The following is a 22,832-nucleotide window of genomic DNA, read 5'->3' as shown; positions in this document are numbered from 1 at the left end:
AACAGGTCTAAATACAAAGCCAAACTAGAAAAACAGGGAATACTAGAACACAGCATTTACAGAACATAATGTTCTAACAATTCTGGTCCAAACTCCTCACTTACAATTTAAAAATATTTATCAGTCTTATGTGCATCTTTCTTATGAATAATGTGACTACTCTTCCCCCCCCTTCACTTACATGCTTCTGAACAACATTTATTGTCCTAAAGAAAGCTCATACAAAAGAAGAGTTATTTTTAAAGGGTGCTGAAAAGCTTAACGATTAAGTTTTCTGAAAGCAAGGGAGCATTCGATACTTACCCTGTGGTGATAGCAAGGATCTGAAGTAGTCTTGTACTAGCTACTTTCAAAGCTGTGCTGAGCTGAGAAATACCAGTCTTGGGCAGCAACTGTAGTGGTTGTCCTAACATCGTGTCTGTGCCACACAACTGTGATAGTACATTTAGCAGACCAGTGGAAATGGCCAAGGAGACATCAACAGGCTGATAGTGTACACTTAGAGCAAAAACTGTTACCAACAGAAGACGCTGTTGTGCTTCTAAGATTAAAATAGAGTTGTTTTTAATTAATAAGCCATTTAGAGTAAGAACAGTAAGACAGAAGAACAGCATATTATTTTTTAAATAAAATTTAATTAATTAAATGATCAAGCAAAGAGTTAGCCTTCTTTGTCAGACACTTTGAGGTAGTACTATTGTAGCCCCCTTTAACTCAATGCAACCTCTCTATCAAGGTTGTCCAAGGAAGAGTATCATGTAGATCTAGTTTGTGATGTAGATGTTCTGAGGCTAACTCTCAAACCAAAAACTTCTTTCTAGGGTAAGGATAACTGGGTGAAATACTTAATTTTCCATTTGTACTTCAAGTTGATTCTCAAGAAGTTTCTTTCAGTTCCATTTTAATTGTAAGTGAAACAACAAAACAATTCAGGTAAGAATGCCCGTTAGACTCTACCTACAAACTAAATTGTAGAACTCTCTTCTGTACTGAAGCTCTCAGTCAGCGCACGTACAAAGGCACAAAGAGGTGCAAGAGTTCCAGCTATCCCTTAAGGACAGAAGCACACAGCAACATCTGGGTATAGAAGGACAGAAGGAAGGGCTTTTGAAACAGGCAAGATGCCCTGGTCTTTGGTTTTGAGTTTAAAGAAAGTTCACTTGAATGAAGGAAAGAGGACTGGAGATTTTTCATCTCTTCAGAAAACTGCTTATCCCTGAAAAACCTGAAGATCACTTTGAAGCACTGAAGACATGGGAGGATTGTGGTATGTGGAATAGAAAGGCTGACAATATTTAAAAGTCTTAAAATAAAAAGGCCTAACACTTGAAGAAAATTAAGGCAGAAAAAGGTTAAAAAGCTTCTCTCTCTTGCAAAAAGAAGTCAGACAGATACTTCAGTGAATTCTGGTCACTAATATCAAAGTCTGCTTTGTTAAACATATAAGCTGTTGTACTGTATATTAGAGAACATATTTTGCAAATCTGGTTTTCACTTACCTATGTGATGCTTATTAGCTTGCAGAGCTCTTTCTAACGTAGCAGATAATTGCTGGTAAATTTTGTGCACAGCCACCTGGATTTCAATTTGAATACTTCTCTTAGCTGCTCTGATACCATCCTGGGTCAAACAAATAAGTATTATAAGGACTGATACATTTTTATCACCCAGTTATTGAAACAGAAGAAACTACTGAAGTAGATACCTGGTAGTGATGCAATCTTACACTCTCTCCTTTGGCGCCTGCGTGTCCTACAGTGCCCAAGCCAAAGCAGCCAGCAAGAAATTGTAGTCTAACAGAAGTAAGCAATGAAGATGACTGAAATCCTGGTACTTGACGACTTCCCATTAATGGCACACTGCCTTTTTCCTCCATCCCTGAGAGAAGCACTAAAATCTGATGAAGCGCTTCCAGACGAAGCTAAAAATAAAGGCAGGCAAAAGATAGTATTAAGTAAGTAGCAAGTATCCTTAGAAATTAGAATTAGGTCATCTTCAACTGCAAGCAAGAATGAATGAGGTAGCTGTTTTCTCATCGACACTTTTATTTTATTTTTTTTAAAAGGGAATTTTCATTTTTATTTTAGAGCTTAACAGAAAAGAGATTAAAAATGTCCTTAATAGACAGAATTGGACAAGGTTTTACAAAAAAAAAAATCCATACAATGAGCATAATGTATGAAGACTAAGAAAAGGTGTTAAACTGAGACTTACCTCAGCCCTCAACTGCTGCTGCTCCATTGCAATTATTGACGCTTGTGGACTGGTGGACATACTTTCCTCTGGTTCCTTAAATCCTGGCGAGTTTCCCACATCTCCACTTACAAAACTAACAACATTTTCAATCAAAGTATGAACTCCAAGGGATCTTGAGAGATCGAAATCGGACTCAACAAATGAGTAGGAGGAAGTATATAACCAATCTCTGCTGTGTTTTAGTCGAGCCCATGAGTCACTTAAAGGTTCCACTTGACTGTGTATTGCTCCTAAAGATATACATAATGAAGTCTCATAAATTCCAATTCACCAGGTAACACATTTTGACAGTAGGTAAAGACTGAACTGCTGCTATTCATACAGGTGGAAAATGGATATTCATGTTAATTACATCATGCATTAAGCAACTTAGAGCAAAACACTTGATTTAAATTTACAGCAATTTCCTTAAAGAAAAGGCTGTATTTCTTTTAATTATGTCAAGCAGTACTGCAACACGCTGCCAAGTGAGAAAACAAAAAGATAGAAGCCGCTCAAACTGCTCAGCTTAAAGCTAGAACACTGAATAAAAATGCTTTGCAGCTAAATGACAAAATAGTAAAGAAAAGATCTGCTACAACAGAAATTGTGCACTTTGGATATTTATTTTAAGGTCTAAGCATAAAACAGTGTTTTTAGGTTTTAATCAAGCCACTATATATTTCATAGTTTTGAAAAAGCACAATGTTATTTTGGATTAAATATTTACAGAATTCATGACTGCAGAAGGGAACAGAAAATTTTTATTTTAGACTATCAGAGAACATTCACTTTGTTATGAATCAAGATAAATAGATACATGTATATTAAATACTATCTACAGCATGTATTAGAACTATATCTTTGTCATCTGGCAATTTTACAAGTCTATTTTCAAGTATTTCCTCTTACATCAGCATGTCATTACACTACCTGAAACTTTACCATCACTAATAAGTGTACTTCTTCAAATGAGCATCAGTCATCAATTTGCAGCACTGGAACTTATTTATCACCATATATTTGATCTCATTTCCAAAAGAGTTTTGCTAGAACTCCATCCCTGACACAAGTGAATGCAATGTCACTAAAGTTATACCTTCATCAGTAGTTAACTGATTTGCATCAGTTAAATACACATATCAACACAGAAGTTGGTATTTTATTATTTTTGTAAATGCTGTTAGCTGATTTGGAGCTATGCAAGATATTACAAGAGGGTATTGCACAAAAGAACTTTCCATCTCTATAGATAGTTAATGTCTGGAGACCTATGTGGAAACCTAATGTATGTTTAAATTCACTTTGAAATTTTAGTTTGAACTATCTTAAATAATCTACATAGAATTTTTAAATACTTATCTCTCTTGTGCACAATGAGCTACAGATATCATTTAGAGACTCACAACTCATTCACAGTACTCATACAAATCTACATTAACAATTCAGTTTTCAAAATCTGTCTCCAGAGTATCAGCCTCAGACATTATTAAACATAGCCATTTTCAGGAAAAAGTCACAAAAATTCATAGAAATTCATCTGTCGAAAGCTTGCTTTCATCACTGAGGCTGAGTTCCAATGGTAACAGCCACATAGTAGTTTCAGGACCTCCTTCAAACACTGCCTACCTGCAGCACCTCTGTAAGCAGCTGCTCATAGGAACAAGGAAAGACAGATACATCAGTTTTTGAACTTAGGACAACTCTCCTAGCAACCATTCTACACCAATTCTTTTCCTGAGGTAAAGACAAAAAGCTATTATTCTGTCAACTAATCTGCACTTGCAGGTCACAATTTGTACATTCATGCAACTCATTTAAAATACTGTGAAATTTTGCTTTTCCTTTGTAAATTAGGTAGTCTCCACTTAGTTGCCAAAAAATTTAATTGTCAGGGCTGTAAATTATGAAAACCTGTTCACATCCCATTTCCTTTTCTGTAAATAGTCTTCATGTGTGTTTGCATGGTATTCCTTACACTTGCTACTAAACATATTGCAATGGCTTCAGAAAGAACCATCACAGTACTTAGGTCATATTAGGGATTTGACAAAAATACACACACACAAATTTATTTTGGGTAATGCAAAGATTAAGTTGAAACACTACTTTTCAAAGTGCAATCTGATTTACTAATTTCGGCTGGTTTATGTAACACAGTGATATTACCTGGTTTACAGAGAACTACCTATTTTGTCATGTTTACTATGAAAGAATTTAAAGAAATTATGTTACTCAATTTTACAATTTATACCTGGCAACAATATTTAAAACAAAAGTAAAGACAGATACCACCTTATCTTTAATTTTAATATTAATTCTTATAATACTTGTTTTAAAGCTCTCTATTAAAAACTAAATTATATGCTGAAGTGGCAGGTGAGAAACAAGATAAATAGGACACAGTAGAATAAAAAGGTGCTAAAATAGTTTCACGTAGGAAGGAGTTTCCTAGCATATGCACGGTGAACAGAGCCCAACGGAGAGGATAAATGAAGCCTCAGATTACCTACAGGAAGCATAGCTATTTTATTACCAAGCCCACAAAATGTTGCCTACATAGCAACAACTATTTCAAAAGCCTCCTTAAGCCCTACAGTCTTTGAACAGCAGGAGAGCTTAAAGCACTCCAAAGTGACATTAGCTTCCTATCCTCTACCTGTCCTACACTACGCCACTATGAAGCACAGCACAGAATCAAAGGATTTTTAAAGAAACAAAAAGCAAGTCCAATGTCTTAAATCATAAGCTAAAGGATACCTTCCAAGGATTAATAGAACATCACGAGAAAATTTAGTTTTGATAGTCAACCAATCTTACAAGAAAAAAACCCCACCATATATTAATAAAAACCTAAACTATTTCATATTTGAAAAAAGATGAGGTCTTAGCTAATCATTTTAGTATTAAATGCAAGAACATTTAAATGTAAGAACAATTTAAAATTGTTTCAAATTAGGAGAAAATTCCAACAATTATGAGATACAGATTAAATGCAAAACAAGACAAGTTATAACTAAAAGTATAGTTTAAAAACAAAAATATCAGAAGTCAAAGTAGTATACTTCAGAATTAAAAACATTTAAGGATTAGGGCACACAAATCTACAACAAAGTAAATTTTTTTTTCATTGAAGATGTTAAATATCAACAGAAGAATCAAAAGTATGATTGTATTTTAGAGCTTAGCTTGATTCTGTGTAATATCAATTACACAGAATTGATTGCAGCTTAGTACTTCCATAAGCCTCTACAATCACATGAATAGAACTGCACATAAGAATAAACTTTAAGCTTACAGTAAAAAAAAAAAAAAAAAGTTTATTTGTCCTTATAAGCCAGCTTGTAATAATGAGTTTTCTAAATGAATGTGGCACAGCTGCAATACACACTTCATAAAACATAAAATATGTAGGGAAGCTATAGAGACAAAAAAATAAACATGCCATCAGTTACTTGCTTGAAGCTCTTCTTTTTTCTGGGGCTCAACTGGCCAAAAAGGAGTAAATACACTACACCACACAAGAATCAGAAGACAAAAGCAGACATTTGAAACAGAAGGTAACATATTCATAAAATCTATTCCTCATATTATTCTGACTTAGACTTAAATGATCAGTCTCTTCTCAATAAATACAACAATATGTCAAGGAGCAAAGTCTGGGGAAAAAAAAATTTAGTCTTGTTTTGAATTAGTACAGCCTAGGTAAAAGACTTTCTAAATTCTCCACCTTTTTTTCAGGGGAAAAAAATATATTCCCTTTAACACAGTTATATGAATACACTGAGACATGTTTACATCCCTTACTCAAACAAGATCTTTCAATTCCAAAATGCAGAACTTGTATTATTACAGGTACACAAAATTATTTCAATTTAATTTGGATTTTATTTAAGTTGCTGCTTTTTTCAATTGCCCATCTGTGTTAGTAAAGTACTACAGTACACACAAGCACACTGAAATTCACTGAATTAAAATTTATGTGAAGTAAGAAAACCCAAGACTGGAGGACTCTCATTTACCTGTCTGCAACTATGTTTATGATTGCACTGCTAAATACACATTCTTTACTGTTACGTATCTAATGCAGTGTACAGTATCCTGCTGGTACTGTACAGGACAGGTACAATATTTTGAGGCATACTCTCTTGCTCTGCAAAATTGAAAAAGATTAATCTAAGCAACAAAAAAACCCCAAAGGGCTTAGATATTAGGGGAAAATAATAATGTGCTCATCACCCCTTATGGCAAAAGTCTTGAAAACAGACTTTTTCTGCAGGAATGGAAGGAAAAGTTTACCAATTCAGAAATAACTAAATAATAGCAAGGCACAAGATACTCAAAGGATCCTCAGGCTGAAGTAGGAATACCACAATCATATTTCTGAACAGATACAATAAATAAAGAATGCAATTAGATTAAAGATTGGACTGAGTGGCTAAGATGTTAATTAAGTAAAAAGAGAATGCTTTTTTTCCATACTCATCTGCAAGACCATAGGAACAACTTACATTATCAGTAGTTTTTCTACTGCTAGTTTTCTACATTGCAACTTATGAATAGGAACAGCTTTCATAGCACAAAAATCAGACTATAACCAATAGTGAGATTTAATTATCAAGGAAATGTGATCTGAATTTGAATAACAAGTTGCTGCACTCAATAAACAGAAGTTCTAAAATAAGCCAATCCACTCCAGAGGGAATTACTCTCTTGCCTGTTACAAAAGAACCACTTACCAACACCCTATAAACACTACATTCTTTTAACAACTTTGCAAGGATCAAATACTCTGCATAGACTATAGCTGAGGATAAATTAACCCTACAAAAGCTCAGCTGGAAACATCATGTGTGGCCACAGTTCTGTAAGAAGTAGTGTGGTTAAATTCTAGTCAACTTGTTAAGAAGAGATGGAAGGAACCTCATGCCCATATATTAAGGAACTTTTTTTTAGTGAAAATTACCTATTAAGTCTCCAAAATAGCACAGCCTACAGGAAAAAAAGAATGGTGATAAAAGGAAAAAACCTTGCTTTCCGATTAGCTCTGTTTGCCAACTTCCTTCACACAGTTTATGGAGATGCACTTAAGAGAACAAATATTTTCAAGAGACTACTGCAAACTGCAGTAAGATATTATTCTAAAAACTACATGTTAAAAGGAAACATGATTGATTTTTTTGAATAATAAACTTCAACCGAAAGAAATGAGAAGTGGTTCTTGCAGTTCCTATGGTTCTTCTGTAAGACTCCACTTGTTCTTTCCCACCTAACACTGTCAACTCTACATTCAATCCAACAAAAATTTGAAAAGTTCAGCTCTAAGTCCCTTAAAGCAACAATGGTTACTGCTGTTTTGTAGATATAGAGACAAGACAAAACAGGAGGTTTTACATTAATTGCAATTTGAGAAGTGTTTCCCACGTATACTTCTGCTGTAATGCAGAACTATCCTCTGCACTCAAAACAGAGATCTTCTCTAGCATCTATATGGCATTTGTTTCCTTCCTCTCCTTCTCCTCATTTAGAGGAACATAAAACCTTCCATATCTTCCACTAAAAAGCAGATCATATGTGGAAGTCCTAGGAGCACAAGGTATAAACCTGAATATAGAAAGAACGTCTCAAAAAACCCCCTAACAAATAAAAATATGCTGTTTGTTTCTCATAAAAATGTCTAATGGTTGCTTCAGTGGAATCTGACTTTGGTGGCACTTAAAAATCCAGCTGCAGAACATCATGAGGAACAATGCTGTAGTCTTCTGTAGGTCCTCTCTTCTACAGCGGTTTACTTGCCAAAAACAGGAAACTAGGCTTTTTTCTAATCCTTCAATTCTTAACAAATGTAGCAAATTCAAATGCAGATAGCTCATTCTGACTGAATTCCTTAATCTCTTTTGCCAGCAACTCGGGACGGAGCACAGCATAATGTGAATATGCTTTAAGAATTCAGATTTCTCCTGTTCTTCAAGCTGAGGTAACAGTGAATATAAATGTCCCCTCTATTAGTCACAGCATATCACAAGAACAAAGATGAAACTGAAGGAGTTTTACCAGTCAAAACATCCTTGATAGACACTGCAGTATCTCTAGCACTTCAGTGTGCTGGCTATGTTACAAGGGGTGGACAATCCGAAATGGCTGCAAGTTACATCTTCACCAAACACCGGGGCATGCTTCAGTTCTAGAAGATAACTAGGATTCACAAAACCAGACATTTCATAAGAAATGAAAGACCTTAAATAGCACTGAGCTGAATATAGCTCATCCACTTGATCACACAGATCTTTGTAGATCTTTTCCTGACCTTGATATAAGTATCAGGAATGTTTCCCTGTAAATGCACCCTGCATTCACTGGATTAGTCTGGTACTGAGTATCAACCAAAACTGTCATACATATCATCCAGCACAAGGAGAAAAGTTTTCATTATTGTGTGTTGACTAACTCCCAGTTGCCAAAACCAGACAAAAAAAAAAAAATCTTTAAGTACCATGGGACAGCAAATAAGTCCTCCAGTACCAGAAAACTGGTATCGGTACATGTTGTCACAGTGTTCAGTCTGCAAATGAGCTACTTGAGCTTCTTCAGGTTCTGGATAGATCAACTGCATTTACCCCTGTTTCTCCTCAGTGTTACACACCTGGTGCAGAACCTTCTTCTGTAATAAAAAGCTTCTAATAGACTGGTTGGTTGATAAAGTCTATTCTTGCGTTATTCCTCATTTCCTGGAGCCCATGGCCAAAACAACCTCATCAGTCTAACCAACAGTTCACGAACCATAAGTCCATAAGATATATTGTATCTCAGATCTAAACCAAGATGATTTCCTGGATTGCCTTTAGGATATAGAGAAAAGCAAGTGCAGAGTTCTGTGTCAGATTAATGGCAAAGCTAAAAATGGTGACTTCAAAGAATATGCTGCAGATCAGAGTGCTGAGAGAGGCTATCAGATCTTCTAACACTGAGAATGCCAACAAACATCCTGCTGTCACTGTTGAACAGCTCTAGTAAACTTCTTTACTTGCTCAACTTGTTCAAGTGATCATCTGTGTACAGTGAAATCCTTTCCACATTATTTAAAAATTGAAGTGTAATGGGTGCTGCCATTTAATGTTTTACAATTCCAAAAGACTTTAAAAAGGATGCAACCTCTCAGTACTCTGCTTAATGATGAAGGCTATCCAACTAGAACTCTTACACTACCTAACAGTATTTAGGCTTCTGCAATTAAGGCATATCATAACTCAGCCTAATTCCTGTTAACCTCTTCCCAAGATTTTTACAGATACAATGGACATAAGTCATGATTCTAGCAGCAACTCTGCATCATCCAGAGTGAAGTGGGACTTTTTGGTCTCTCTGTAAGCAAACATCGTTTGCTCCCTCCACTACCTTCTGTGAAGAAGCTCATTGAGATTCCCCAGAATGAAGCAGCAACAAAAAGCAGTACAAGAGCTAAAAACCGGATTTATATTGGGGCAATGGCAGAAGTGGTTGCTTGGTTCTGTAGGTGTGCTGGTGTTGAGGATGCAAAAATTGAAGCTGTATTTTCTGGATACAAATTCTTCAAGTTCAAGCACATTTTATGGTAAAAGTTCATTGTGGACACAAGAACAGAGCATTCCACTTGAAATTCTCTGCCAACTTTTTCTTCCTGAAGTCACGTGAGTGAAAACAGAGTGAAAGTTCCTAATTCACTTGACCTCAAATAAATCCTCACTTGCTTCAAAAGGGCATTGCAGTTCTAGAACCTAGGAAATACTATAACCAAGCCACAAAGCAACAGAACCTAGCACAACAAACAGTAGGTAATAATTATTTTAAATGTTATTTTTAAATACTCAGTTTTAACATCCTGATTGCCATTATGTACTGTATTTAACTGCTAATACATTTTAAATTAAGAAATACTAATACATTTATCAGGTCAATATTCACTAGGTAAACAATTAAACTTACCCCTCTTTCTGTGTGATGATGCCAAATCCAAATCAACATTTCGTCTTCCACTCTACATTAAAAGATTAATAAAAGTCTCATTTCTTTAGGTGAACTTATGTGGTGCATAATATTTGAGTATTTAAAATGCATCCTTCACCCATAAAAGTGAGAAAGTTAACAGAGCTATAATAATTTCAACTGGTTTTTTACTATTATTTTCTCTTAATAATGGCAGTTATTAGAAGAGAAACTAAAGTACTGAAACACAGTACTAAACAAATGTTTAAGGTGTACTTCCCATCTAAATATTACATTGACAATCTCTAAATACATAATGCTAGTTTACTTACCAGTGAATAACCTTCCTCATCTGATTCTGGCTGAGATAAATCAGATTCACTTCTTGACTTCATCAGTCTGTAGTTTGAGTTTGCATGGATTGAGCGACTTTCTGCAGTAAGACTTTCACTCCTGCTTGAGGTGCACACACATTTGTGCGTGTGCGTGCACACACACACAGAGAAAGAAAATACTGGTATTAGGCAAAAGTAAGAGTTGCTAGTCAAATTTAGCAGGTACCACAGTTTTATTTGGGAGCAGACTACCACAGAACATCACAAGACCACACCAAAGAGGAAACAAGTGGTCTGATGGCTTCAATTATGCTTAAAAAGGGTATTAGTAAACTTTGTTACTTCTTAACACCCTTATTGGTCAACTGAACAAATGGCAACCTCAAATGACTGATCATTCAAGTGCCTTGGTAAGTATTACATACAATATACAGAAACACTTCTGAGCTGAGAGGACAAGAAAACAGAGACAGAGTAAGTGGGTGAAAAAGCACTGAACTTATTAAAAACCCACCCATAAAATGCATCCTAAAGTTGATATGCTGGAGATGAAAGCCACTTTGACAACAACAGAGGCAGCCACCCATGCTTTAGGGACTAGATTTCCAAAAAGAGGCAAAAAGAATAAAAGGGTACTGAATATATATAATCTCCCTCTGAACTCCCCGTCAATATCTTCATTTAAAGTATCAGAACAGAGTTTCTGTATGCTAGAAGCTTAAGTAGACTCAGGAGTTCACTAGTAGCATCAGCTACACAATTCCTGTGTTATGTTCCAATACACACACACACAAAGATGTCTAGAATAAAAGTTTAAAAGGGTCAAGTTTAGAATAAAACTGTGTTACCAAGAATATCTCAGGTTATGAAAATTAAAACACATTATGAAGTACTTACACTATTTAAATTATACACTTCTCCAATTCAATGAGCTGTCTGGCTTTAATTTGTTATTCTCCTATACCTAACAGTGTCTTACACATGTCAATATGTTAGAAATATTTTTAAAAATCAATCATGAATGACGCTTTTTTCATAATAGTCTTTGAAACTTTTGCTTTTATACATGTCCTACGAATTTTTTTTGGACACTACTATATAGGACATTGATAAAGTTCAAGATAATACAAGTATGGTAATAATAAAATCCAAACACATGAACAAATTTTAGGAAAAAACCAATTTTTCCAATTACCTCAGATTATCTGTATAACTGATGATCTGGACTTCATTACTATTTATCACTAAACCCAACTTTGAAAAGTAAATACGGTCCACACAGAATAAAACTCTTCTTGAGGTTTAGTTAATGTGGACAAAGAATATTGAGAAAAATCACTATTCTCAACAAAAACATAACATTGCTCTAGGCAAAAAACTTCCTTTAAAAAAAGTTCTAAGAAGCCTCAGAGAAAAACTGAGGTTATTTAATCAATTATAAAGGAAGCAGAGAAGAGTTAACTATTCTAAGCAGTCAGCAAACCCCACCTTGTCATGAGTCCAATCCCCTCAGAAGTAGCAGAGGGAGGTTGCTGTAACTGTCCATCCTCCCTTCGTTTCTGGAGCTCCTCAATAACAGGGCTTACTCCCAAGATCAACAAGGCACATCTGTGGATCACAGAGTTGCATGCAGCAGTATACACATCTTGACCTTCTGTCAGATCAGTGCTGATTCTTCGTTCCTGCTGAGACTGAGGAGGTGGATCATCAAGTCTAGTCCCTGTCCCAGTGTTCATCCTATCTCGATCCCGACTGCGAGCTACTTCACGGGCTGATAGGAAACATTGAAATATTTCTGTAACACGCAACACAAAAAGAAAGTCTTAACTTCTAGACAAAACTACATAGAATTAAACATTCATCTACATCTTGGGCCAAAACCTGCCCCAGTACAAAGAACAACAAAGATTTTTCCAACAATAAAATGACAGATTAGTAATACAAAGCTATAAAAGAAGTCACACAAACAGGTTGAACAAAGCATTTATACAATGTTAATATTTAAATGAAGAGGACAACGCTATTTGACAGAACACTAAACACTCTTTCAGTGTCTTACTGCAACCCAACTCATGTTCAGATAGCAAAGAAAGAGATTATTTCATGTTTGCCTTTTAGCAGATGCATACAAGGTAATGCTTCTGTAAATCTGTATTCCAGACACCAGCATATCTGTAATTCAATACTGAAACAGTTTCAGGCTTTTATTTGTTTTGGCCAGTACAATGAAGATCCTATCAAAATTCTTAGCCTTCATGTTACTTAATTTATCTTAAGTACCAGATTCTTCTAAAGAAGCTGTGCGAGAGACCACATCACCTCTGTCCAAAGACCTAAAGCTCTTGACTTAATCGTTTTAAAGTTCAGTTCCCCTTTGGAAATGCAAAGGTAATCCAAACACTTCCTTCAATGATGTTAACAGAGGCAGCAAGACACCAAAGACACAAACTGAACTCTGCATGTCAGGATCAACATCTCTTAAGATCTTCAATAAGAGTCATCATATTCCTACTTATTTGTGCACGTAACACTACTGTCTGTCTGCATATTTCTGGATACCTTTCCTTTACTGTATCCAGAAACCCTGTCCAGGTAGAATTTGAGAACACTAAGCATTTGCCCACGATAACTGCGTATCAAGCAGCAAAAGCATATTGCATCTACTGAACAGGTAACACATGTACACCTTCTAGAACCATAAATCATCTCGTGATTGTGCACTTTAACTCTGTAATACGCTTTCAGCCAGGGATCAGTTAGGAAAGCCAAAGCCCTGATAGAACTAAATCTGGCCAGGGACGTCAAGGACAACAAGAAAAGCTTCTGTAGGTATGTCAGTGATAAAAGGAAGACTAGGGAAAATGGGGGTCCTCTCCAGAAGGAAACAGGGGCCTGGTTACCTGGGACATGCAGAAGGGTGAGGTACTCAATGACTGTTTTGCCTCAGTCTTCCCTGGCAAGTGCTCCAGCCACACTGCCCAGGATGCAGAAGGCAACGACAAGGGACTGGGAGAATGAAGAACTGCCCATCATAGTGGAAGATCAGGTTCGAGACCATCTAGTGAACCTGAAGGTATGCAAGTCCACGGGACCTGATGAGGTGCATCCACGGGTCCTGAGGGAACTGGCGGATGAAGTAGCTAAGCCACTATCCATCATATTTGAGAAGTCGTGGCAGTCCGGGGAAGTTCCCACTGACTGGAAAAGGGGAAACATAACACCCATTTTTAAAAAGGGGGGAAAAGGAAGACCCAGGGAACTACAGGCCAGTCAGTCTCACCTCTGTGCCTGGCAAGATCAAGGGGCGGATCCTCCTGGAAACTCTGCTGAGACACATGGAAAACAAGATGATTGGCAACAGCCTACATGGCTTCACTAAGGGCGAATCCTGCCTGACAAATCTGGTGGCCTTCTATGACGGGGTTACAACGTTGGTGGATTAGGGAAGAGCAACTGATGTCATCTACCTGGACTTGTGCAAAGCATCTGACACTGTCCCGCACAACATCCTTGTCTCTAAATTGGAGAGACATAGATTGGACAGATGGACCACTTGGTGGATAAGGAATTGTCTGGATGGTCGCACTCAAAGAGTTGCGGTCAACAGCTGGATGTCCGAGTGGAGACCAGTGATAAGTGGCGTTCCTCAGGGGTCCATATTGGGACCGGCGCTGTTTAACATCTTTGTCGGCGACATGGACAGCGGGATTGAGCGCACCCTCGGCAAGTTTGCCGATGACACCAAGCTGTGTGGTGCGGTCGACACGCTGGAAGGAAGGGATGCCATCCAGAGGGACCTTGACAGGCTTGAGAGGTGGGCCCGTGTGAGCCTCCTGAAGTTCAACAAGGCCAACTGCAAGGTCCTGCACATGGGTCGGGGCAACCTCAAGCATTTAAAGCACCCCAGAGGAGGACTTGGGGGTGTTTGCTGAGGAGAAGCTCAACATGACCCAGCAATGTGTGCTTGCAGCCCAGAAAGCCAACTGTATCCTGGACTGCATCAAAAGCAGCATGACCAGCAGGCCGAAGGAGGTGATTCTGCCCCTCTACTGCACTCTCATGAGACTCCACCTGGAGTACTGAATACAGCTCTGGGGCCCCCAACATAAGAAGGACATGGACCTGTTGGAGCAAGTCCAGAGGAGGGCTGGAGCACCTCTCCTGTGAAGAGAGGCTGAGGGAGCTGGGGTTGTTCAGCCTGGAGAAGAGAAGGCTCCAGGGAGACCTTACAGCTGCCTTCTAGTACCTAAAGGGGGCCTACAGGAAAGCTGGAGAGGGACTTTTGACAAGGGTGTGTAGTGATAGGACAAGGGGTAATGGCTATAAAGTGAAAGAGGGTAGATGTAGATTAGAGGTAAGGAAGAAGTTCTTCACTGTGATGGTGGTGAAGCATGGGGACAGGTTGTCCAGAGAGGTTGTGGCTGCCCCATCCCTGGAATTTTTTAAGGCCAGGTTGGATGGGACTTGAGCAGCCTGGTCTAGTGGAAGGTGTCCCTGCCCATGGCAGGGGGGTTGGAACTAGATGATCTTTAAGGTCCCTTCCAACCCAAACCATTCTGTGATTCTATTACTCTTCAAAGCTTATTACATATAAGATTAACACATACAAACACAGCAAAAATTCTATATAGAAATACTGATGAAAACTCAGAGATCTACTGGATAGAAGTTTAGAGAAAGCAATATGAAACCTATTAGTCTTGTAGACAGTGCATATAAGAACTGTTGGTACAGGTCAGATACCCTGAGCATTGCCCAGAAAGGCAGTCTACTTGCCTAGTATTCACATTCCCTTGTAACAAAAGGCATTTCTGACCCAATAAAAGCACTACACAATTTTATAAAAATAAACTTCTCACAATGTTTGTGCAGACAAATCTTTCACAATCTTTTAAATAATGTCTTCATTTTACCTTGGAGAGAAAAATATACTTTCCTTCCAAAGCATACTACATTCTTGACACATATAACTAATACTTACTACCAGCTGTCATAACTTCATGTTCTCTTTCCTCTTCTTCATCTTCTTGTTCTGGATGTCCTTCTTCTCTGTCACGTTCTGCCTGCTCCTCCATTTCCGCTTCTTCATCAATTGTACGAGTAAAAGAATGTTCTTGAGTATCAATATCAGCAGATTCTTGGTTATCTAACATCTTGATAAAAAAAAAAAATACAGTGAAATTAATTCTCACCAAAACAAAAGATGAACAGAAAAGGACATAGGTATTTAATAAGGTTTTTTTCCTATCAAAAAGATACTTTCGATATTGTGTGAAATAAACAACAGACAGCTGTTTACATTCAAGGCTTTAAATACATAAGTTGGAAAATTTAATTTTCCTTTAATAACTGTTCCTCAGATTATTTTCAGAAAAATGTCTCCTTGTAATGCTTAGACTCTATTGTCAAACTTGGACTCTTCAGCATCAAAGCCTTTAGGAACCATGTGCTGTTGTTTCATAAAATCTTCTCCCTTTTTAAAGGGCATGAATATGATAAAACTTACTTCGATGGACAAGATTTTGTTACTTAAAGCGATACCAAATATGTTCTCATTTTTATTCTTAACAATCCTGAATTTGCAGTTCTTTTCCTCCCTTTTATTTCAATGAAATTAAACAGATGCATACCCTAAGATCAAAGATTAGCACATGAGCTGCACAAGAAGAATAATATTCTTAGGATTTGAATTTAAAAAATCTTTTTGATTGAGTGGATATATTTGGGTTGATGCTTTCCTTCAATTTGAGGATATAAGTGCTGACCAGCAAAATACTGACTACCTAATAGACAATTTTCCAATGCAAGAAACAGCTTCAGACTGAAGCCTTCAAGAAGGCAAAGCTTTACATATAAATCATAGTTAGATTAGAGGTTTTAGAATACTTCAGAAGGTAATTAATTGTACAAATCTTGGGACATACACATCCCACCAGCATAATTCATCTGCCCTCTCCTGGCAGTTTTCCTTTCCAAAAAAACAGAAGATCTTGGTAGCAGCAGATCATGGTCACCATTTTTCTGGCGCCTCTTATTTGTTCTCGTCATTCTACCAGTAAGCCTGTGTATACTGTCCAAATGCAAACTAGCTATTTTTTCCCAATAGTATTAAATCTGAGATCTCCCTAAAGCGACAAATCTACTGCATACGTTTAGATTTGCTGTACTGCATCCGCCCAATAAGCTTGAGGATTTCCAGCAGTAATGGAACTTACTGCACACAGAGTACTTGACTGTGAGCACACACAACAGCTACAACATGAACATGAAGCAACAGATTTATTACATGTGTACAAAACAACCACCCTGTCTATGCTTGGTAAACCAGAGAACCATGAATCAATGTATGTATACTGTCCTGTGTACACACACTACATCCAATGCATTCAGAAGTGCTGAATCTCTTGCAGATATTAGACCCCTACCACGAGAAAGGAAGAGGCAAAGGCACGTATCCCCTTGATATTAATTAAAAGGAGGACAGAGACCTACACAATTTTAAAAAGCATGACTAGTGCTTTACAATATTACTAAAAAGCCTCATAATCCTGATGTCACATGAAAATTTCTTTGATTAAAAATATCCCACCTATAGATTGTAAACAGCAACTAAAAATTCTACTGGATAAACCCTCATCCTACTTTAAGGACAACCTTGTAATGCCTAAAGTCCCCAGCCCTGAGTAACTCAATGAATACTTCCATCATCAATTCTGACCTAGCTTAATAAAATGATTCAGAATTTGCCATCATGCTAGTTTCAGGCCCAGTCCTATCATGTCTAACATTCATGTAGGGCTGACAAGGACAAGTAGCCTTAAGGTAATGTTAGTCCTAAGAGAAGAATTTGGCCAGGGAGGAAGGAGAAAGGGGTAAGGCAGGGAAGGGGAAGAGAGAGGTGCTGAAAGGGACAGAGATTAGAGGCCCAGATAACTCAGCTGGATTCAGGGATGGCAGCCAGACTAAGCTGTGGCCTGATCAACACAGCTAAGCAATCTACATCTAAGTTGTAGGCTTCTATGGTACAGCATGCTATGTTTACAGGTAAAACTAGGCTTCAGGATGTGCTTGAGTCAAATATTGTCAGTCAGTGGTTTGTTTCAGCTGATTTAATATCACGTGTACTACAGATTAATGGACGACTAATTATACATTGTCCACTTGCATTTAAAAACTCCTGAAAGTTTTTCAACAAGGTAGAACAAAAATGCCAGCAACATATATGAAACTAACATAATGTAATATTTTCTTAATACACAGTAAAGCCTGAAGAACTGAAAAAAGATTTACAGTCTCACCCATCTGTCTCTCGATGATGAACTAGTCTGAATAAGTTCCATGTTCTTGCAGGCAAGTAAGCGACTCCGTACTTTATATACACAACGGTACACTTCTGCCAAGGCTTTGCCAGGCTGGTACCTACAAAAAAGAGACCCAAACCAGAAAAAAATCATACAAACTTTCTTGAAAAAATTGAAGTTGAACTTTTAAAAGCAGGTTTAAGTTACTTGCCTGCTCTCACCACAAGCTTGGCTAAGTAAACTTGTATGTTTCAGAAGTGCTGCAAGAACAAATCTGGACACAGTATCTAGGAGTGATTCATTACTTAAAGTTGCAGTATCCCAATCTGAAAATAGAAAGGGTTCATCAAAACTGGCTATGGTTTCCAACAAACAAACATATTTTCAATGACATTAAAAAAATCTTTACCCATTTAAGTCTTTAAATTTAGAAGTAGTTTTAATGCTTAAGAAATAAGTTTAACATCAATAACACATAAGTACACTGCTTCAGACAAACGTGTTTTGGTCTGCTTAAGGCACTTAAGTCTAACAGCCAGCCAAGGGTATGCACACAAAGTGCCACCAGAGACTCCAAGAGCTGAACTTAGGGTGCAACCTCTCTTTAAAGCACGGATACTGAACTGGAACTCTTCTCTTTACCGAGCCACTGATTTACATGGAACTTCTTTAGAAACACACCACATTTGAGGCTTTCTGCTCTTTTACACGTGGTTGAAACCACACTCGAGAATTACTTTGCAGACTCACTTATGATGAAAAAGCCTTATCTCCAGTAGGAAAGCCAACTATTAACATAAGCACAAGCTTAAGCACAAGCTTCACTGCCAATATTAACAAGAGACATTGCCAGGTCTCAAAATTAAGGTTTGACCAGTATATTCAGAAACTGACCTTTTCATTTAAAAATAGTTTTTCCCTACTTTAAAAAGAACCATTACAAAGGTAATACTGTTCTAGTATAAAAATACCAAACTGCTAAGCAAACCTCCACAAGGCACTGTAATTTTTCATGGGGGTGGGGGGTGGAAATTACTTTACCACTTCCTTACAAATATCTTCATAATATCTTTTTCAATTAAATACTATCTGTGAATCCTTGCAAACTGCTTTAGAAATCACAAAAACTTACCTGGCCACATACAGTTTAGTCTAACATACCTGCTCCTTAGCAAGTTCTATTACTTTCCATTTGATGCTATGCTAACCATCACCATACAACTTTCAGTCACCTTGTATTGTGAACTGAGCAGAACCACATCGACTTCTAAAACACCCAATTCCTAACCAAAATAATACAAATTAGCCTGTTCATCTCAGATTTTGTAAACAGACAATCAGCATTTTTTACTGGAATTCCTACTTCTGTGGAATTCTGCAACAGAATTCTCTCTGTTGCTCTCAACAGGCACACAATGCCATTTGCTGTCTTCTTGGTCTGGCCTAGCTTTGCCAGAGCTACAGAAAACTATCTCTGGATCCAGCAGAGAGTTACAGTACAACTGCAATGCTTAGTGGATCTTATTAAAAGGAGACCTGGGAAGGTTGCTTGAGCAGAAACCCAGATTTTAGATAATAAGCATGCAGAACCATTAATAGTCTAAGACCAGCCTCCCAGAGACTTGAAAAACAAAAGATGACTTACCCCTTCATGCCATTCCTAACATATTTTGCAAGTTACTTTGCCTTCCCCCATCTCCTCCCCATCAATTTTTCTTTTTAATTCCAAGTTTCACCCTGTTCTACTAGGAAAACAGAAACACCAACAACTGAGTAAGCAAACAAGAGTCTCTTTTTTCTAGTTTGGAAGGAAAAAGAACATTGAACTACATGTTTGTCAATCACTGGAATCAATGTCAAAAATAAATAACAGAAAAAGCAAAAGAAAGATTGTGGAACATGACAATAAATTAAGTTTATCATGTTGCAGAATTAAAAGTCGTTGGCAAAGAAAATACAGGATTCTGCTAGGCGTGTATTTGGAGCATGTAATGTGCTTTTAACACACACACGCGCACACGTATCTATTTTCAACATCTTACCTTTACTAACAGCATAGTCTTGCATACTGATCCAAAGGCTCCTTGCTGGCTCTTTTGTACAACCCAAGGCCAAATCAACGTAGACTGTAATCTCAGGTCTCAGCTTATAATCAAATGGCTTCTGTTCCTCATTTCCAGATAGGGCCACTTCTAATAAGGAGCTCATGCATTTGTCTAACAGAAGGGAAATACCTAAGAAATTAAACTCTGAAAATTTTGAGGATTACATGCATCAATCTAAAAGTGTATAAAACAGCTTTCACTCTCCACTTCACTTAAAAAAAGAAATTAAGACATCTCATTGTTCGACTACAAACTCACGTTAGGTAAGGAAAAAAGTCACTTAGAGTTACAATTTACATAAAACCTATGAAGATCCAACTCCGCTTCAATAGCGTAATTCTGTATCATTAATTCTACCTGAACTATATAGCCATACACTTGCAATTATTGTATGGACTCATTTCAAATTATTATGTCTTGTAAGTAGGTCTTGAAGTCATCTACTCAGCATCAGAAGAAGAAGGAGATATCAACTAAGAGCAACAGGCCACAGAGAAGCAGAAGCAGGTGCATTATTCAGATAGGAAGGGATGACTTGAAATACTAATGCGGAGTCCTGTTAGCACTTCTGGTAGATTAGAAGGATTGAAGTTTGTTGTTAATAGTATTATTTCTAATTAATAAAAATTCCACTTTGTAAGTAGAATACAATTTAAGATAATCTTTTTCAATAATTAACATTAACAGTGGAGCCCCTGGTGTGTCTGTTAAATGCCCAGCATCTAAGAGTAAAACACTTAAAATTAACCCAGTGAAGCCTGTGTTGCTTCTTTCACTAAGAAACTGCACGGTTTTTTTCTTCCACATGCATTTCCAAGACCGTTTGTGAACTGCAGCATATACTTAAATACCCGTTTTCCAACTTTTTGTATTACTAGATAAATAGACGAGAATGCTGAAAGACAAACCCTAAGTACACAGACTTATTCAAACATCATCAGAAATTTCAAAACTGAACACAAATATTTACAATAACAATTAGACACTTGCATTTAACAGCTTACCTAAATGAGGAATATCCATTTCCACTCCGTCACTGAAAAGTGGAGTTTTCAACCAATAGGCTGTATCTTGTTCCTCAGGGGACACTGGAGGTCCTTGAAGCATGCCACCAAGACACCGCCCAATAAGCAAAGCTACAGTTCTCTCTAGATCAACAAGCCATACCCAAGACTGGGCAGGCTGTGGTAAGGGCACTCCAGCAGGATCAATTAATTCAGGTCCACCTAAAAGTATTAGCAATGAATAGTCAAATTAGTCACTGTTGCCCAGATGTTAAAAACAATTCCAAAATTAGTAAAATTAATGGCAGATCTTGTTAATATTTCCCAGTTAATAGCAGATTTGCCCCTCAGACAACAATCTTAAACTGAAGAAACAGCAGTTAGGACAAAGAGATCGCTTAACATTACAACCTCAGCAGCAGCAGAGGCCATCACCATTCATGGTACAACTGTTCATATTCAATGAAGTAAAGGCTGTTTTAGGCTCTGCCCAAGCACCTTTTTTGTCCAATACATATTTCTTTGTGTTCTGATAAACATGTATAGATAACAGCACTCAATTAAAGCAGAAAATTTTGCCAAAAACATTAATGAAAAATCCAATGAATGGCAAATAAGTATAGCACCTCCTATCACAAATTTCAGTCACTTTACCTCTTTCTTTATATTTCTATTTCATTGGCACCAGAAATATCTGGTGGCACATGTTCAGGAAGTTAGCAAGTAATTCATGATTTTAAGTTAAAATTCTATTACACTACAAAATGGAAAGCAAAAGTAAAATTTGGAAATGAAAATAAATAGATCACGACAAAATTATCTACTAGTCAGGGGAAGTTCAGATTAGACATTATGAAAAGATTCTTCACTGAGAGGGTGGTCGGTCACTGGATCAGAGTCCCTCAGGAAGTGGTCACGGTACCACGCCTGTCAGAGTTCAAGAGCTTCTGGGCAACACTCTTAGTCATATGGTTTAGTTTTATGTAGTACTGCAAGGAGTTGGACTCAACTATCTTTATGGGTCCTTTCCAACTTGAGATATTCCATGATTCTAAAATCAGCTTTTCTTTTACAAGTAAAGAATGGTATTTTCATGTATTACAAACTTAGTATTTTCAGTTCAATATATGTATTTCCCATAGAGCTCTTGGATTCCCACTCAAGTCAATAAACATTCTGGGTTGACAGAATAAAGAAGTTTGCCTGCAGCTCAAAATATTTCATGGCAAGGGATGTTAACACATTTAGGAATTTGAAAAAGGAGACGTAGCAAGATGCCTAGCTTAAAAAAAACAAAGCCATCTTAAAGGGGAAAGTTAAATTTCCACTTCAAAAAGGTGACATGCCACTCTTTATTTTTCATATTAAAAGTGTGTTAGCTATTACACTTACCATGAAGTGGCCACTGTAATTCCTGATCTTCTAAAAGGGCTGCAGCAGGTAACAGTCTATTAAGGCGATCTAAAGGTGGCAACAGATCTAGCAGGTAACTCAACAAAGGCCGAGCTACTGATACTGGTAGTAACAATAGTGAGTTGACAATCTGAGAGAGCATACTACCAGCAGCCGACACATAAATTACACCTACAGAGAAAAAAAAATAATTCTGAATTATACTTATAGCTATACAATTATATTCCAAGCACAATTTAACAAGTCAGAAAGAACTGCATAAAAATCGCTCAGCTGTCTCAAAATGTCTCAACTGTACATATTGAATTGAGGGGTTTGTTTAGTAATTATTAATCTATTCCATATTTTACTTTCACATTTTTCAGTAATATCAGAAAAAATGTACTTTTAAAGAGAGAAATCTAGAACTAACGAAACTGAAACAATAATGCAGAGACACAATATCCTCTCTATTCTGTATTTTTTCTGTATGCAAGA

General features: G+C 37.1%; 1 protein-coding gene across 6 annotated transcripts in view; it reads right to left on the bottom strand.

Moving 5' to 3' along the window:
• HERC1 (HECT and RLD domain containing E3 ubiquitin protein ligase family member 1) overlaps positions 1-22,832 on the bottom strand; it is a 110,546-nt gene that overhangs the window by 47,857 nt on the left and 39,857 nt on the right. For 5 of the 6 annotated variants that reach the window (XM_069797948.1, XM_069797953.1, XM_069797950.1 and 2 more), the window contains exons 17-29: positions 22,335-22,526; positions 20,943-21,164; positions 19,876-20,049; positions 18,045-18,159; positions 17,831-17,951; positions 15,514-15,685; positions 12,021-12,327; positions 10,530-10,650; positions 10,198-10,249; positions 2,215-2,486; positions 1,706-1,921; positions 1,500-1,620; positions 304-541 (exon numbers count right to left, since the gene is read on the bottom strand). In XM_069797948.1, the coding sequence (XP_069654049.1) occupies positions 304-541; positions 1,500-1,620; positions 1,706-1,921; positions 2,215-2,486; positions 10,198-10,249; positions 10,530-10,650; positions 12,021-12,327; positions 15,514-15,685; positions 17,831-17,951; positions 18,045-18,159; positions 19,876-20,049; positions 20,943-21,164; positions 22,335-22,526 (2,323 nt within the window). The remainder of the gene's footprint in view (positions 1-303; positions 542-1,499; positions 1,621-1,705; positions 1,922-2,214; positions 2,487-10,197; positions 10,250-10,529; positions 10,651-12,020; positions 12,328-15,513; positions 15,686-17,830; positions 17,952-18,044; positions 18,160-19,875; positions 20,050-20,942; positions 21,165-22,334; positions 22,527-22,832) is intronic. The other variant, XM_069797952.1, reaches the window with a different exon arrangement.

The sequence above is a fragment of the Haliaeetus albicilla genome, chromosome 12 (assembly GCF_947461875.1).
Source record: "Haliaeetus albicilla chromosome 12, bHalAlb1.1, whole genome shotgun sequence".
In the NCBI taxonomy this organism is placed as follows: Eukaryota; Metazoa; Chordata; class Aves; order Accipitriformes; family Accipitridae; genus Haliaeetus; species Haliaeetus albicilla.
Note: the sequence above shows the minus strand (reverse complement) of the source record. Positions and strands in the feature narration are given on the sequence as shown.